The sequence below is a fragment of the Martes martes genome, assembly GCF_963455335.1.
Source record: "Martes martes genome assembly, chromosome: 10".
NCBI lineage: Eukaryota > Metazoa > Chordata > Mammalia > Carnivora > Mustelidae > Martes > Martes martes.
In genome coordinates, this window is record NC_137898.1 from 19,486,027 (window position 1) to 19,503,758 (window position 17,732).

The following is a 17,732-nucleotide window of genomic DNA, read 5'->3' on the forward strand; positions in this document are numbered from 1 at the left end:
CTCCCTTTGATCTTTCAAAAATAAATAAAACCTGAAGAGGCTAAAAGGGGAAACATGGACTAATACTCCAGTTTAGGGGCGCCTGGGCGGCTCAGTTGGTTAAGCATCTGCCTTCAGTTCAGGTCATGATCCCAGGATCCTGGGATCAAGTACTGAATCAGGCTCCCTGCTCAGTAGGAAGTCTGCTTCTCTGTCTCCCATCTGTGATCTCTCTCACTTTTGTGTGCTCTCAAATAAATAAACAAACAAACAAATAAATAAATAATTTTTAAATAAATAAATAAATACAACTCCAGTTTATAGATTCTTGGCTTCATCCTTTTCATAGACCCTAACAACCTTTTTTGAAGCCCCAAGATGCAGGTTCCTGGTAATGTTAGCAGCAGTTACCATCTGTGAGCTTGCGCTGTGCCAGACATTTCTACACATCATGTATTTTCATCTCTCCAATTACTTGGTTGTTGGTGCATTCTCTCTCTCTCTCTTTTTTTTTTTTTAAAGTAGGTTCCATGTCTAGCATGGAGCCCAGTGTGGGGCTTGAACTCATGACCTTGAGCTGAGATCAAGAGTCAAATGCTTAGGGCACCTGGGTGGCTCAGTGGGTTAAGCCTCTACCTTCGGCTCAGGTCATGGTCTCAGGGTTCTGGGATCAAGCCCCAGATCGGGCTCTCTGCTCAGCAGGGAGTCTGCTTCACCCCTCTCTCTCTGCCTGCCTCTCTGCCTACTTGTGTTCTCTCTCTCTCTGTCAAATAAATAAATAAAATCTTTAAAAAAAAAAAAAAGATGTTTAACTGAGCCATGGAGGTGCCCCCAGTACTGTCTCTTTTTAAACTGAGATCTGGAGAAGTCACTGTTCTAGAGAAGAGGCGTCAGGACTCCAGACCAGGGCTTTCTAATTCGAAAGAAAGTCCGCATCCTTCATTCTCCCACTGCCCTGCCCCTGTCTCTGACTAAAGTTGCTGTGGAATGCTGGAATGCTGTGCAGCTCGGTGGCTGGAGAGATCAGAGGCTGTCTTTCACCTCCGGTCCAAACCCCTGCTACAGCTAAGCTGCCTCCTGAGAAAATAGTAGCTTTGGAAATAAGCCAACCATTGAAGGGGACTCTCTCCCTTGGAGAAATGGAAACAAGCTATTTAATGGTGATTTATATAAGCTAGAACGAAATCACGTACCTGTGTGTTCAAGATCCCCCTCTCCCCTGCTTCCTACATCTTAGTGCACCTTTTAGGTTTCCTTAACAATAGCAGTTTTAACATTGCTTTTAATTAGATGAATTAAGAATGTTCTCTGGTGTTATCACCCCCTTCCGCCCCCCTATCACCTTCAATTCCCCATTGCTGTGAGAGCTGTGATTGCCATGGTAACAGGACTCCCAGTTGAGCTTGGCTCTCACTGGTTTGTCTGGTCAGGGGAAAGTTAGGGGCAGGTCTTCCTGGTGAGCGGAGTTCGGACTGGCTTTCCAGGGGGTTGCCTTAAAGCCATGAAACAAAAAGAGCTAAAAGACTGTAAAGAGAGCATGAGCAAGCTTCCTGCAGAAATGCCCAAGTGTGCCCCTAGTCTTGGTGGAGAGTGTTCTAGCCTTCCCCCTAAAGTAAGAGGACCCTGGCCTCCCCCTGCTACCCCAAGTTCGCTAGTATGTGTGAGAGGCCTTCTTTCTTATCTGTGGTTAACTTGCTTCTGGCCATAGAAGGGACTTTGTTATTCTTGGTAACAAATTGTTTCTCTTCGAATTCTCTTTTCTTCCCTCTTTCTCCCCCACCCAGAGAGTTTTCAACGTCCTTTACCCCATGCCTGCCGACCAGCGGAGACATGTCAGCATCAACTCTGCCCGCTGGCTGCCCGAGCCAGGGCTTGGCCTGGCCTATGGTACCAACAAAGGAGACCTGGTGATCTGCCGACCAGAGTGAGTGGCCCAGGGTGGGCGGCAGTGAGGGTGGGAGGGGGTCATCCAGGCTGAGGATGGGAGTAATTGGCATCATCTGTGGGTCTGGCCGTGAGATGGGGTCTCGTAGGTGGGAAATCGAAGCTCTGCTAGAGCCTGCCTCATTCTCTGCGTCACTCTGTAAAGGGTCCTTTTCACTTAGGGTTGCTAGGGTTAGCTCTCCGTCCCAGAAATCTTCAAAAGACTGGTTTAGTTATTATGTCTTCATAAATCTAAGGCAGTTTTTTTTTCCTTTGTTTTCTCTTGTTCTCCGGTTCCCTAGTGATAGTAAAGTTTCCCTGCAGGCAAAGCATAGATATCAAAGATTCTTTTCTAAACGCTTTTAGAAAAATTCAACAGGTGGTCTTGGGTTTGTGTAAATGCCACAGACTTAACTTAAGAAATAAAATTGGAAATAGAGTATTGTTAAAGCCCTAATTTGTCAGGCCACTGATCTCTAGCAGCCTGGCTCTGTGTCCTGCCTGTTTTCCTTTCTGCTTGCACTTCATAACAATGAAGGCAAATTGAAAAGCTCCATTTAAATCAGAACACCTATCATCTGATCCTGAAGTAAGGGGTAGGAGGGGACACTTCTGTCGTAGGTCCTGATGACACCCCTTCCCCTGGTGTTGTGGAGGACAGAGGTCTATTCTTTCACTCAAGACCCTGGGAGTCAGCCAGGTCTGTCATCAATTCCCAGACCCAGCCAGGTGGGGCGCGTGAAGCTCTGTGCGTCAGTGCAGATCAGGCTGATTGCTGCGTGAGCCGCCACAGGGTTCCAGCCGACTAAATGCCACTTCTGCCTCCAGGCCGTCCTAATGCTGTCCTCCACTTGGTGCGGAGTCTTCTCCAGGGGTGTTCTGCAGATCACAGAGCATGGCGTGACTGGTCTGGTAGGGTCTGTGGCTGTTGGAAGTGTCTGTGTTGCCTTTTGATAGGGCCTCTGGTGATTTTTCCTAGGGTGTGTATTTGGGTCAGTTCTCATGCCTGGTAGGTGACTGGTGACTGAGACTTGTCCACTGAGCTAGGTCAGTGGCTCAGGAGAAAGGAAACCCTATTCTAAGGGCAGCTCTTTCACTCTATCCTGCATAGCCTCCCAAAGAGAGGCTGCCGTCTGAGACTGTGGTTCTGCCATCCACACTCTGCTCAGGCTCTGTGTCCAGAGGGCCCCTCTCACTAGCTCCTCGTGCCTTCCCAGAACCGAGTCTGCCTCTTTGACGACTGTGCCACTATTAGTCTCGGCGCTGGGTCTGTCTGTTTCTGCCCTCCCCCTGGCCTGACCATAGTCCTGGGATCAGTCTGCTCTGAGCTCTTTCTTTTTTCCCAAAGCACATGAGACCGATTATCTTATCTCACCCTCTTAGGAGTTCATAAGAGGACTCTGATAGGCATCTTTTCCAAAACTGGCACAGAATTCTGGGCCATAATTTTATTCTTAACCAACACTGTAGTTACAGGCCTTTCTTTCCCTGTTTCTCCAAGACATCCTTCCTCAACATTATTGTCTCGTCTGTAGCTCCAGCCACTAAACCCTTGTCCCAGCCAAACTCCCAGCCCCTTCCCTTGTAAAAATGACCTGCTCCAACAGAGGCAGACTCTCTACCTCCAGTTCATCGTGGTGCCACAAAGGCTTGTATGTCTGAAACCCCGGCCTCCGCACTTGCTGTGAGTCACGGACACCTCAGCCAAACATGAAGCTAGCTTTGGCCTCTCTTCTCTCTTTTCTCCCCATATGTTGTCTTCAACATCCAGCATCAGCAGGGTGGAGCCATCCTGGGCTACCTGGGGAACGTAGCCGCAGGAACTCAGGCCTCTTCCAGGAGCAAGCGGGCACTGGCATTTGACACCACAAACAGGGGCCCACTGCAGACCTAGTTGTGTTGGCCATGTTGGCCCGAGAGAGAACTAGCTTGCCCTGCCTGTGTGGGGTTGCTGTTTTTCCTGAATGGTTGGGTCATTCTGACAAATGCCCTAAATCTTAGGGCTGCGTGTTTGAGGGAACCGTGTAAATTAAGACAGACATGACTTTGTCCTAACTTGTTCAGAGCTTCTCTACTTCTCAGTCCCCTTTGTATCTGCAGGATTTGGCTTCAGGCAGGGAAGACTGAGCAGTATTCAGGTAAAGACGGGAAGACTTATCCAAGGCCACCCAGCAGATCAGTGACAGAATTAGGCTCCCTGACTTTCTAATTCTGAGCTCTTACCTACAGCTGGTTCTGTTGTGTTTTTTTTTCCTTTTTACCTTTTTTCTATCATGAATAACTTTAAAATTCTGATAGAAACCATGTACGCTCTTCTACAGAAAAATATACCACAAGAACACCCGCGTAATTTCATAGCTCTCTTTAGACCTCAGGTAAAGCATGCAGCCCTAGATCACGTTGAGACATTTAAGCGGGTCAGATGATTGACATGGAGGGAAATGAGAAAGGAGAAGGGAGAATGTTCACATCTTTTGAACAGTCTGTGGTGGTCTCTGGCCTAGAACAAGGAGAACAAGTGAATAGGGCAGGAGGAGCTCAGGGTTATTGTCTCCGGTAGGCGGCTGCCTGAGGCTCCCCGCCCTTCCCCTGGCGACAGGGCTCTCGCACACCTGTTCCCGAGGGGATAGCAGCTGGCCAGCTGGGGTTACAGCCCTCCCCTCCAAGAACAGGTGCTTGTCTGCCTTCGTCTGTGGACACGGGCAGCTGCACCCCGCTTTGTGCTGTCTGTCTCCCGCTTGATTTCTCCTCCATTGTCCTAGCCTCCACACACTCTCCAAGCACAAAGACAGAGGTCACAAGCCCCTTGGGCATCTCTTGGTGGCACTAAAACCCCACTGACAGTAGAACAAGACCTCAGGAAATACTCCCATCGTTCCAGGGAATGAAATTCTGGTGATAGGTGAGGAGACGAGCAGCTGGCCCCGTAACACCTGTGCGAAGCCATTAGGGTGGCTGATAGCCCAGTCCCCCCACCCCTCCTAGCAGCAAAGCCCTCCTTTCTCCTTTGCTTTGCTCCCCCACCCGCCACTCCTCCCAAGCTGCTGCTGTGCTTCTGGCTGACTGCCAGCCCAGCCAACACCCCCACCGATAACCACAGTGGGTGTGAAGTACCAGATTGATGTGAGGGGGTGCTTGCTCACTTCCGGCTTCATAGATCAGCCCTACAAATAGGGGGGAGGTGTTGCTGGGAAGACCACTGCTTCTCAGAGTCAGCTCTGAAGACAGAATTGAGGGACTCCTGCCAGAAGAAACTAGGCCAGGACTGTGGGGCATCTGGCCCCCTGGCTGAGTGTGGGACCCCTGACAAGGCCCCAGCTCTGTCCCTTAAGAGGACACTACCGCTGTAAACAGTGATTGCAATCAAGCATCACTGACCAAGGAAGAGAAAGGCACACCCTGAATCAGAAGGGGAGCCACAGAGACTTCAGCTGTCCCACAGGAGCCAGGTGCCAGCTCTTTCCCACGTTGCAGAGATAGCGGGGATAAATGCCTGTCCTTCTTTCAAAGAGACAGCCATGTAAGGGATAGATGAAAGAAGATGTTCTCAAAGAGAATATTCCCTAGAAGTGGAAAAGTTCAGGCTGAGTCGGTGGAACGTGTAGCTCTTGATCTCGGGTATGTGAGTTCGAGCCCCACTTTAGGTGTAGAGATTACTTAAAATCTTAAAAAAAAAAAAAAGTTGAGATGTTCAGAGCCATAATCTGCATGGGAGCCTAGTCACCACTGAGGAAGCCAGGCCAGCTCCTAGCTATGTTGAGGGAACCCAGAAGGTCCCAGTTGTGAGGGAGTCACTGAGCCCAGCCTGGCAGCACAGCCTGCAGATGCTGCTGAAGGAAGCCTGGGATGAAGTGGAAGCAAGTCCCTTTGAAAAGGCTGGCCCTGCCTGGCCATCCCGTGCTTCCTCATCCCTTCGTGTGTTTGCATGGCTTCCGGGAAGAACCCAAGGCAACAGTGACTCATTGATCCTTACTAAGACCCAAGGAGAAAAGAGATGGTTGGGAGCATTCTTCAGCTTTTAGGCGGAAATCAGTGATACTGGGTATTGGAGGCTAAGAGTTTCAGTAGCCAGAGAGGGTGTCTTCACCTCTGATCCTTGTACAGTACCTGGAATTTTAACCAAACTTCCAAAAACGTGAGCTTGTTGTCATCAAGCTGCTCTGACCACAGAAAGTAGAATAGGTCGGGGCTCCAGTAGATCTGTTGATGGCGGGGGTAGGGGTGTGGTACGCTGTAAGGAGGGGAGCTGGCTGGAGCAGTGCATCTGCCAGTCTCTGTCATCGCCTTCTGCTTGGCCGTCGACCTCATCACTGAATGTCCTGAACCCGCAGCTCTGAGCTGATGGTGCGTGCTGCCCAGTGGAAGGTGTTTGAGGGGACCCTTTGACCATCAGCATGACGCTGCCTCTTCCAGCACAGGGACTGGGGCCTTCAGGTGGCCTGTCTTCTGAGACCGGAAGGAAGGTTCCTGTCCACGCAACGCATGGCTCGGCGTAGGTCTAGTGTGGACGGTTTGTTGTCGCTAACCAGCCCTGGCTAGCGGGAGTTACAGAGGAAGGATTTGGCAGGGCCCCAGATGGTACTGCCACCTGTCAATAAATCTTGACAAGTTTGTAAATCAGAGGCTCCCTGGCAGCTGGCTTCACGTGGGGCCTCATGCAGCCAGGATTTGCTCAGCAAAAGCTGCAGTGATGGCTTTGTTTTGGGGGGCCGCTGCTTTTGACCTCTGGCCCTTTGCCTCTTCCCTCATGGAAGGTCCTCTCCTGTCTCCTGGGCTCTGCAGTGTCCCTGCAGTTCTCAGACAGCACCGCCCCCGCCCCAAGAGAGCGGAATGCTCTGAGGAGGAAGGAGCTGCTTTCTTTTTTTAAAGGATGGTCTGAAGAAGATCACACCAAAAACGCAGCCCTGTGAGCCCCCGGGGATACCCGAGGGCAGTTAGACCGGAGCAGGGAAGGAAGAGCACCTGTGCTTGGCTGTGGCTCTTTTCCTCCAAAGACGCTTGTGTGCCCCTTAGGTGAAGCCCAGTCCCCAGAATCTTCATGACCCTTGAGAGACAGATGCAGGGCTCTGGCCCAGGCCTGTTCCCTTTCACCCGCAGTAGCACACTGTCCTGACATGGGGTCCCTCGCCATCCAGGCCCTGTCAGGTGCCCATCCTGGCTAATCCTGACATCACTGCCCCCACAGATGGCCTTTTCCTCATGACCCACTGGCTTTGATTTTTCTGCTCTTTGTTGAAGAAGTTCTGTCATTAAAGGAAGATGGTCGGGGCCTCTAGGTGAGAAAGTTGGCTTTTGTCGGAGCTTGTCTTAGCTCGGGCAGCCATTACAGAACACCACAGACTGAAGGTCTTAATCAACAGAAATTTATTTCCTCACAGTTCTGGAGGGTGGAAGTCCAAGAGGAGGAGCCAGCAGGACTGGGTTCTGTTGAGGGCTGTCTTCTCACTGTGTCCTCTAATGGTGGAGAAAGAGAGAGATCTCTTTCTTACTCTTCTTCTTTTTCTTTTTCTTCTTCTTCTTTTTTTCTGAGATTTTATTTTTAAATAGTCTCTACACCCAACGTGGGGCTCAAACCTCACAGTCCCAAGATTGAGAGTTGCATGCTCCGCTGACTGAGCCAGCCAGGTGCCCTGCTTTCTTACTCTTCTTATAAAGCCACAGTCCTTCTGGATTAGAGTTCCACCCTTCTGGCATCATTTAATCTTAATTACCTCCTAAAGTCCCTCTCTCCAGCTGCAGTCTCACTGGGGGATAGGCCTCCCATCTGTGGATTTGGGGGGATACAGTTGAGTTCATGGCCTGGTTCCTCCAGTACTGTGCATGCCCTGTCCCATTTAGGAGCAGAGCTGGCTATTTAGAGTATCTCTTACAGTCTCCAGAGGGACACCAGGGTTTGGTTTGGTTTTTGTTTTTTTGTTTTTTTTTGTTTTTTTTTTTTTTCAAAATTTATTTATTTGACAGGCAGAGATCACGAGTAGGCAGAGAGGCTGAGAGAGAGAGAGGAGGAAGCAGGCTCCCAGGCGCCCCTGGTTTTTGTTTTTAAGTGAGGTCTGCACCGAGCATGGGCCTCAGACCCACCACCTGGAGATCAAGAGTTGCGAGCTCTACTGACTGAGCCCGCCAGGTGCCCCAGGGACACCAGAGTTTGGACGGGATCAGACATCGCTTCCCCATCTCCTGTCCCCACCTTCACCACCAGCACCCCACGCTCAACCACAGTGACTGCTAGGTAACCCCTTTTCTAGGAAGGAATCCTTAAAAACAAAGCAGTCTATGGGTTGCTGCCTGGGGTGGCAGGCCATTGTAGAAACACGAGAAGCCAGTGCTTCCCTTCTGCTAGCAGGGCCCATGTGAGATTAGAAGAAGTGGCTTCGGGCGCCTGGGTGGCTCAGTGCATTAAGACCTCTGCCTTCAGCTCGGGTCATGATCCCAGGGTCCTGGGATCGAGCCCTGCATCGGGCTCTCTGCCTACTTGTGATCTCTGTCTGTCAAATAAACAAATAAAATCTTAAAAAAAAAAAAAAGGAACGGCTTGATGGCCCATTCCAGGGAAAGGAGGAAGGAGGGCTAGGTTGGCAGCGGGAGAACTCTGAAGGGTAAGATGCCTCATTTTCCTTCCTTCCTGCCCCATGGCAGCAGGGAAGACCCCATAACAGGAGCCTGTGCTTTGTCCGCTTTGGAGGATGAAGCCTGGACTTTAGACAGGGCTGGCTATGGCGCCCTGTCTCTCTAGGGCCTCCCTGGCCTCTCATTTGCTATCTTGGGTCCTTTCTTCATGCCTGAAGAACACTCAGCCCACTGCCTCCATATAGGGTGGCTCTTCTTTAGCGCTCTCTTAGGCCCTAAGAGGAGCTGCGTAGGCATTCAGAGGAAGGAAGAGTCCCACTGCTACAGGCACTTGGGCTGTTGGAGAGTCATCAGTGTCGCTCCAGTACTGAGCGTCCTGGTGGGAATCTCTAGTCCTGGTCTCAGCTCAGCCCCATGAGAGACTAAAGAGGGCTTCCCGGCCACAGTCCACAAAGCCCTAGAGGTGTACGGAGTTCTGGCCGTTCTCTCTAACGCTCTCTCTACCTTTTCTCCTCCGCCCTCCCCAACTGATTTTCAGGGCCCTAAACTCTGGTGTTGAGTACTACTGGGACCAGCTAAACGAGACTGTCTTCACGGTCCACTCCAGCAGCAGGAGCAGTGAAAGGCCTGGGTGAGTTTGGGAAAGAGGAGGGCACAGCTGCTGGAGGGAAGCCTGTCCCTTCCTCCTATTTAGGATGGGCTCTCAAGCAGTGCCCTCGGACTGCTCCGGCCTCCCTCAGTGCCTCTCCTCAGCCACAGCGGCTCCTCTTTGATCTGCAGTTTCATTTAAGAAAAGCATTCTATGGCTAAGGAAGAGAACAAAAACCTCTGCTCTTAGAGTCTTGACTGAGAACATCCCGTGGCTCTTTCCATCCTGGCCATGGTATCTGGGCACACTGTGAGGGGGAAGACGGAGCACTAGGGAGGGATGCTGTCCCCAAGAAGTTTGCCTGTGGCCCAAGGAGAATCTGTGGACAGTGCTGCAGGTGACCAGGGCCTCGGGGAACAAGCTGCTCAGAGCTGTAGCCCAGGGACAGACCTTCCGCAGGGGCCAGTTAGAGAGTAGAAGCCTGGTACTGATCCTCTTATCACTTAGTTTATTAATGAGGACTGGAACATTCTGACAAAAAGTGCTGGGTCAGTAATACACCTTAGGCAATCACTGCTTCCTAGAGGAATTACAAGGCATAGCTCAAGGAACAGTCTCCAGAAGCAGCTAGAAAGGAGTGGCTGGTTCCTGTCACGGAAGTTGTGGGCTCCCTCTGCTTCCAGCTCCAGCTCTCCCAAGGGGTCAGTGCCTGGGAGATGCCCAAGGGAAGAGGCGTGCTAGCTTTTTGCCTGGGCCTTACTCATAGGTAAGCTGCCTGAGCTTGAGCTGCCTGCCTTCAGGGGTCTGGTGTGGGAAGGCCCTGAAGGAGACCAGAGGGCTTTTCCTCTAACATGGAGATCCAGGGAAAGTTCCAAGAATTTAATCTGGAATCTTGTCAGCACATAGTTAGAAGGAAGGGAAAGCTGAGAGAGGAAAGGTCCTGCTGCCGCTCACCCTTTGTCCCACAGACGTCAGCTGGTGGCTTCCTGCATGTAAGTAAGAGTCTTAAGATCAGCCACCTCTACGTCCCCAGAAAGACACTCCCTGTTTGAGGGAGTGATGGAACTAGCTGGTTTGCAAAACGGGGTGGTTCTGCAGTCTCCTCGCATCATCCCAGGCTTGGCCTGACCCGGAAGAGTGACCTGCCATTGGGAGGGAGCCACAGGAGCACAGAGTTTGTCCTCAGAACCTGCAGGCTCTGTTCCAGGGGGCTGTGCAGGATTGGTGGGGAGCAAGTAGAACTCGGCGAGGCATGCTGTCCCAAGGGCTGCTTGACTTCCGTCTGCCTTTCTCTCTCTAGAACCAGCAGAGCTACGTGGAGGACAGATAGAGACATGGGTCTGATGAATGCCATTGGACTACAGCCCCGGAACCCCACCACCTCCGTGACCTCTCAGGGCACCCAGACTCTGGCCCTTCAGCTGCAGAATGCTGAAACACAGACGGAGAGGGAGCTGCAGGAGCCAGGGACAGCGGCTTCGGGTCCTGGTGAAGGTAAGAGTCATATAATTTTAGAGCACAAACACGACTGAGGGTCCTCTCAGCCCTCCTGGTCCCTCCGCAGAGACAGGGGGTGCCAAGAAAGGGCCTTCCCCTCTCTGGAACAGTGCCTTCTCACTGCCTGGGGTGCCGTCCCCTGGGGGCACGAAGAGACTCCTCGGCAGGAACAGTGTTTCCCTGATCTGGGTCACTGTTTGCAGCAGGCCGAGCTGCTCCTGCAGCTCTGCTTGGCTCCCACTGCCCTCTTCTGTAGGACTCGGAGGACCCAGGCTGATGTTCCAGAGAGAGCACACAGGAGGTGGCCTCGATGGAAAAGCCTGCAAGAGAGACTCAGTGCCGCAGGCTCTTGTTCCCGGGACAGGCACGCTGGGCCTTGCATGGCTCCTTGCCATTCTGGCTGTGGCCAGCGAGCCACCAGCCCCTTCCTTCACCTACCTCAGGTGTAGCTCGGCTGGCTCGGCCCCGGCTCTGTGCTGGCCTCACGCTTCTGAGAACCAATTAGCACTTCCCAGCGGTACAGCTTGGAGCCGCTTTGGAGTCTGTCGGCAGCTGTGTTGAGCAGGCTGTTCTCACCCAGTCGCTCCCCTTACCCCCGCCCTGGCCCCCTTGCCAGTCGGACCTTCAAACAAGGTGGCCTCCAGCCGGACACACCATGCTTCAGGTCTGTGTGAGCCATTTGCCACAAAAGGGCCGCAGAAGGAAGAGCCGTGGTGTGAAGGAGGCAGAGTGACGGATCTGCCTGTGTCTCCCCAGGGAGCAGCTTTCTGTCCAGTAGCCCCCCACAGGGCACTGTCCCTCTCCCCACTGTGAACGGTGATTTTTAAAAGTTGAGTCCTTTTTTTGGTTTGTGGCCCAGGCCGCAGCCCCATCTGAGGCCCATGACTCTTCCTTGGTTCTGGCCAGTTTCCCAGGGCAGTTCCCTTCCCATCCCCTCGCCAGAGAGGACAGCAGCTGGAGGAGGCGCTCTTCGGCAGGTGTAGCCGTGTGGTGCCCGAGTGCAGCAGAGGGGCTCCTGCAGCTCGCTGCGGCGGTCTGGGGCCTATGACCTTTGCCTGGAGCTCCGGATGCCAGCCCTTCTCAGCACCCCGGTCCCTTTCAGAAAGCCCCTCATGTAGACAGAAGCAAGGGGAAAGGGACGGGTTGTGGGGACGGATGTCACTGGCCAGCTTCATCTCTCCTGGCGCCAGAAGCCTTGTTCTGAGGTGCTTATCCCACCGGACCACTGGCCACTCCTGCCACGCTGGTAGCAAGGCAGGGGACCAGGAAATAAGAGTCTCCTCAGGCGCACACGTCCCCTCTGGCCCCCTTCCCCATCTGGCAGGTGGGGATTGAGGCTCCGCATACCGGAATCCCAACTCTCACCCCTGCCTCCTCTCTCTCTGTGTTGGCAAACTGGTGGCCACAGCTGCAGGAACATGTAGCAGAAAGCCTTAGTGAAGTTAGCTGACCCTTCTCCTTGGCTTAGCTAGAAGGTGGGACCCGGGTGGGTATCCCCTGCACACCCCGACACGTCAGCGGCCCGGGTGGGTTTGGTGGGGGAAACGGCTCTGCATGACTGATTCCCGTTCTGGGGCCACCCCTCCCTTAGCCCTTTCCCTGTCAGTCAGCACAGAGGGTTTCCAGGCCACTCTTCATTTTCTGACTCAATAAAAATTGGATTAGTCTCCTCAGCTCCTTCTAGGACTTCCAGGAAGAGCCCTCCACAGAGGGAGTTTGCAAGTATCAGCTCTTTAGCTTGTCCACCTTCAAAGTTTCCCAAAGTTTCCCGTCACTCAGAAATGGAGGGGAGCGTTCCCTGGGCTCACTCTTTGCTCCCCACACTGATACCATGCCTGCCGGGCATACAGTAGGCATTCAGGAAGTTTGTGGAATGAATGGATTGAGTGAGGCAAAGGCCTGCCCCTGAACTTGGCTGCACTCCTCTCCTCTCCTTGGACCGCTGGAGAAAGGTTGCCTAGGCCTCTTCTTGTCTGGTGAAGATGAGAGCCCCACCGCAGTAGCCTGGGCCTGGGGCCAGGGAAAAGCAAAGGTGGAAAGCGAGGGGCCAGAAGGCCAGCGTGTTTCCTGAGGGCAGGAAGGGCAGGAAGGGCAGCTCTTCCTTCTACTCAGCCTCGCTTCCCTCTTCTGGGCAATGAAAGCCCCAGAATTAAATGTAGTTACAGGGCATTATGGGAACTTGCTGATCCCATCCGGGCCTCTGCTAGAATGTACCTTAGAACTTGCCAAGGAAAAGATGTCCTGTCAACAGTAACCCAATTTCCCATTTTTCAAAGACAAAAAGAAATCCTTCTGCTGGGGGTGGAGACAGCAGAATTAACCTCTGTGGCCACCACTGCTCCTAGAGCTAATAGCTTGGATCCCCGGCCATGGTTGCCTTTTCCCTCAGGCTCCAGTGTGTTTTCTTTTTGAAGAATGTGCCAGCTGAAGAGTTAGCCTGGCTTGGAGTCCCGGAGGGAGAAGCACGGCTCACAGCTGTGTGCACCAGCGAGAGGAAGCCGTCCACGGACACAGCTTAACTTCTCCACCTAGTCTGTTTGAGCACTGACTACCGTGTTAGGCACCATGAATCCAAAGGCATTGCAGAGAGAAGCAGATTCCGAGATGAAACCATTGCCTTTTCCTTCAAAAGCAAGTTCAGAAAGGAAACAAACACTGAAGTACTTCTCATACAGCAGAGGGGTGACGTGTGACCAGATTTCACAGAGTACCTTAAGTCTGGAGCACCTGTGATCAGCCTGGGAGCCCTTTCATTTAGCCACACATTGACATGACAGAGGGACGCCAAGTGCAAGACCATGCATTAGACACCGATAAATAAATAAATAAATAAATAAATAAATAAATAAATAAATAAATAAAACTCTGAGACCTTCAGGGACTTGCAGCCCAGGAGGGCGATACCACAGCCACAAATAACACCTGTGGAAGGATGGGGCACTGGAAGGGCTCAGGGAGGGAGCAGGCACTCCCTACTGGGGTCCACAGAAGGCCAGGTGGGAGGGGTGGTATTTACATTGACCTTGACATTCCCAGGGTGTCCCCAGTGTGAGTGAGCAGGGGCAGGCAGGCACACAGCAGTGCCCCACACAGCAGCTTTGGTAAGGGCATTGGTGCAGGAAGGGAGGATGTTCGGGGAAGTGGCTAGGACGTGACCAGAGGGCCCTTAAATGCCCTGCTAAGTTATCTTGACAACTTTGAGAGCCCTTGGAGCTGCTGGGTTTTAAACAGATTAGGGACTTAACTAGAACTCAGTGAGTCTGAGCTTAATTAGAATGGTAATAGCAGCAGCGTGGAGGCTGGGTGGAAAGGGAAGAGGTAGGAAGCAAGAAGACCAGTCAGGACATAACAGCCACAGTTGTGGTGAGAGGTGGCCCAGGCCAGAGCCACGGGTACAGCAGGAAAGCACAGGAGGGCCTCTCCGAGGGCCTGGCTGTAGCACCGCCCTTGGGGCCCCAAGGCAGCCCTGTCCTGCCCCCGGAAGTGAGCTTCGTGAAAAGAGCTGATAGTTCACTAGGCACAGAGCCCAGCGCAATGAGTTCCAGTGCCAGCAGGCCTCGGGCCAGCCCCCTGCACATCCCAGACCCAGCTGGGGAGGCCCTCAGTGCACAGAGTTCTTGGAAAGCAGTGGGGGTGGCAGCGAGCACAGAGAGGTCCCCAGGGGGCCTTGCCAGCAGCCCTTTTGGGTTACAGGGTAGGAGCTGTGCCAGCACCGCGGCCCTAGGTTGACCTTTCCTTTTACCCTCTGCCCCACCGTTGGAAGGCTTTGTCCCCTGAGAAAAGTGCTAAGAGCCCTTGAGAGTCTTCCCTTCTGCCCTGGCAGTTGGCGCTGAGCTGTCTGAGGCAGAAGCAGGGAAGAGCGGCCGCCTTAGGGGTCGGGGGTGGATGGGTAGCGTTGATGGGGAGAAAAGCAAACTGCAGGCACAGAAGGGAAAGCTCAGGCAGAGTCTGCACTGCCTGGTGCTGGAGAGATGGCACCTGGCGAAGACCCATGGCATGAGGCTGCCAAGCACTAACCAGGAGGGGGAGATCTAATGGGGCCTCAGACACCATGAAGCTGTGAAACTGGCTGGCTGGAAATCCAGCTCTCACAAGGCAAGCAGAGAAAAGGGACTGGACAGGGAGGGAGCAAAAAAAGTCTTACAAAAATAGCTGTTGACAATAAGTACCCAAAAAAAGAAAAACCCTCACCATCAGTGCCCCCAAATCTGCAAAATCCCAAACTGGCCAGCAAGTAGCCAAAGCAGATAAGTTGATAGGTAGTGCCAGTCCTGGCAGCCCACAGGCTTGGGTTGGCTGTGGGGCTAGCACAGGTAGAAGGAGCTCAGGACAGAGCCCCACTCCTCCCAGACCCCAGGTTCATCAGTACAGCCGCCGCGAAGCGCCCATCGTGCCTGTTGTCTCATTTTCTCGGCCCGGCACTGTGCAAGGTGGACATTAAGGGACTTGTCCAAGGTCACACTGCTAGTACAGAACAGATTTGAGCAAGAGCCTCCCCTACTCCCACAGAAGGGGGGTGGGGATGCCCAGGCCTTTGGGGAAGGAACAGAACCTTCTCTCCCTCCCTGGAGATGTACGCTGAAGCCTCAGGCCTGGGCAGTTGGCTGTCTCCAGGGAAGGGTGAGGGTATCAGGCATCCTGCCCAAGCCAAGGAGAACAGTAAATGGGAAACAGCTTGGGAAAGCTGGTGGTTTTGGGAAGAGAGGAGACAGAAGGCCTTCTAGGGAACAGTTAAAAATCCAGTCTTCCTTGTGAGCTTTTAGGAAGTAAACAGAACAACACCGAGGCAAGACAGCACAGCTTTGAAATGAGGCCGAGCAGACTGTTTGCCTTCAGGCCACACTCTGCAGGTCACCCTCTGTTTCCACAGACCAGGCAGCACACCCTCTCTCCAGGCCGGGTCGCCCAGTTACCCGGACAGGGAGAAGGCAGACAAAGCAAGGCATCTGTGGCCACCCCGCCACCTTCATTCATGTAGTGACTAGCCTGCCACTTGTGCTGGAAGGGTCGAAGCCAAATGCCCGTTTTCTGGTCCAGCTCTGCCTCTTAACTGGCTGAGTGGCATTGGCCACCTCATGCCATCCTCCACCTCAGTTTTCCCACCAGTAGAACAGAAATGGGAATTAGGATCATTTGGGGAGTCTTGTCTAGCTTTCAAGTCTCTGACTGATTCTCCAAAGGAGTTGGACTCTCCTCGTTTCTGCTTTTGGCAGAGAATCCCCCAGCTCCTCCTCACGGTGGCCTCCCTGCCTGTGTGGTCCCGGTCAGCCACAAACTCCCTCTGTCCTGTGCTTCCTACCTTCCAGGCGAAGGCTCCGAGTCCGGTGCGAGCGGGGAAGACGCCCTCAGCAGGATCCAGCGGCTGATGGCGGAAGGGGGCATGACGGCCGTGGTGCAGCGGGAGCAGAGCACCACCATGGCCTCCATGGGCGGCTTCGGCAACAGCATCATTGTCAGCCACCGCATCCACCGCGGCTCCCAGACCGGCGCTGAGCCCGCGGCCACCCGCGCGTCCTCCCCCCGGCCCTCTGCCTCTCGGGGACTGCTCACGGAGCCCGGGCAGCTGGCAGAGCGGGGCCTGAGCCCCCGGACAGCCTCCTGGGACCAGCCTAGTGCCCCAGGGCGGGAGTTGCCCCAGCCGCCCCTGCCGCCTTCCTCCCCGGTCCCTGCCCCTCTCCCCATTCCCAGCACCGAAGGACCAACCCTGCACTGCGACCTGACCAATAACAACCATCTTGCTGAAGGTGGTGGCAGCGGCAGGGGGGAAGCTGCAGGCCCCAGCAGGGAGCCACGGAACAGGTAGAGACCCACGTGTGCACTGGTGCTTCCCCTTGGAACCGCTGAGCAGAAACCGGACCTCACAGCTGACTGGGAACTGTCCACGCGGAAGAGCTGCGGGCTGCATCAGGGAACAGGAGCAAGAGGGGTGGCGCCGAGTGAGGTCAGAGGCAGTGGGCTTGAGGCAGTCAAATGGGCAAGGCTTGCCTCGGGACTAGAACCTTCTGGAGGATCTGGAGCCCAGGGGAGCCATACTGCTGTGCTCTGTGTAAAGGGAGGAGGAAGTGGCTACCCTGCCATGAACCCCCCTTTCTCCCAGAAACATGGCTAAAGAGACTCACCCCTGGGCAGAGAGCCCAGAAGGGTGAACTGTCTTCCAGATCTGGGCCAAACCATTCGGGACAGTGGCCAATGGGGCAGCTTTGCCCTGTCCCCCTGTTGCATGGGCAGAGCCACTAGGAGCCCAAGAGCAGGAGGAGCAGCCTGGCCCCCCCCAGGAGCCACCTCCATCTCTGAGCCTTCCAGAGCGTCAGCCTCTCTTGATCTTACCCCACAGAGACCACAGTCAGGGGTCAGGCCAGGCTCCCGGATTCCTGAAGACAGGGACTTCCTGCACTTACTGATGGGGGACAACCATGGAGTGAAGGGGGCAGCCTCCTTGCCCGATACAGGACGGGGTCAAGGGATGGTGGGCAGGTCCTCACTCAGGAGTGGGGGGTGTAGGCTGGCCAGCCCCCGGGGCTTGTCCACCAGGCTCCTTTCCGCCTGCCCCCCAGCCCTCAGAGCAGCACCTGTGGGTAGCAGTATTACATGAGCCCAGGCCAAAGCCAGCCCCAGGCTGGGGGAGGGGATGAGACTCCAGGTCAGAGTGTGAGGTCTCGGTCTGTGACTTAAGGTGTTGCATGTGGAATCTTGAACTGTACGTGTAGTTTCTAGTGGAGAAATCAAGGCTCTGATTATTTTGTTTTTAGTATGAAAATGTGATTTCTTTTCTGTTTGTAACTCATCATAGAAACATTGTGGTGGGAGGAGAGGGGATAGTCTGACTGCTAATGAGGGAAACACCAAAGATCTACATCATTAAAATGATGACACGCCCCTCACCAGGCTCCTCTCTGTTTGTTTCCATGGAGGACGGAGGGGTGGGGTGGTGATTGGGGGGTTGGGGGGAGAGGGGGCCACTGAACTAAGTGGGCCAGGTTCTGTCATGCAGTTTCTGGTGCTGCTGTCCTATGTGGGGAGCCCTGTCTGTTGCCTCCGTAGAAGAAGCCAGTCAGGTGTGGGCTGCCCCGTGTGCGTGGTACCCTGCCACTTCCTGCTTCCCCCAGGCTTGCTAAGGATTGGGGCAGCCTTAACAGTGACAGGGAGGTAGGTAGGAAGGAATGATGGAAAGGCCCTC

The 17,732-nt window shown here is 53.8% G+C and overlaps 1 protein-coding gene across 3 annotated transcripts in view; it reads left to right on the forward strand.

Annotated features, from left to right (window-relative positions):
- The window catches only part of AMBRA1 (autophagy and beclin 1 regulator 1), a gene marked incomplete at its 5' end in the record, with an annotated part of 177,829 nt that extends 160,393 nt beyond the window's left edge, over window positions 1-17,436 (forward strand). For all 3 annotated transcript variants that reach the window (XM_080814893.1, XM_080814894.1, XM_080814895.1), the window contains 4 exons: window positions 1,764-1,903; window positions 9,008-9,100; window positions 10,359-10,552; window positions 15,862-17,436. In XM_080814893.1, coding sequence (XP_080671019.1) covers window positions 1,764-1,903; window positions 9,008-9,100; window positions 10,359-10,552; window positions 15,862-16,358 — 924 coding nt within the window. In that variant the 3' untranslated portion in view covers window positions 16,359-17,436. The remainder of the gene's footprint in view (window positions 1-1,763; window positions 1,904-9,007; window positions 9,101-10,358; window positions 10,553-15,861) is intronic.
- Window positions 17,437-17,732: the final 296 nt, after the last annotated feature.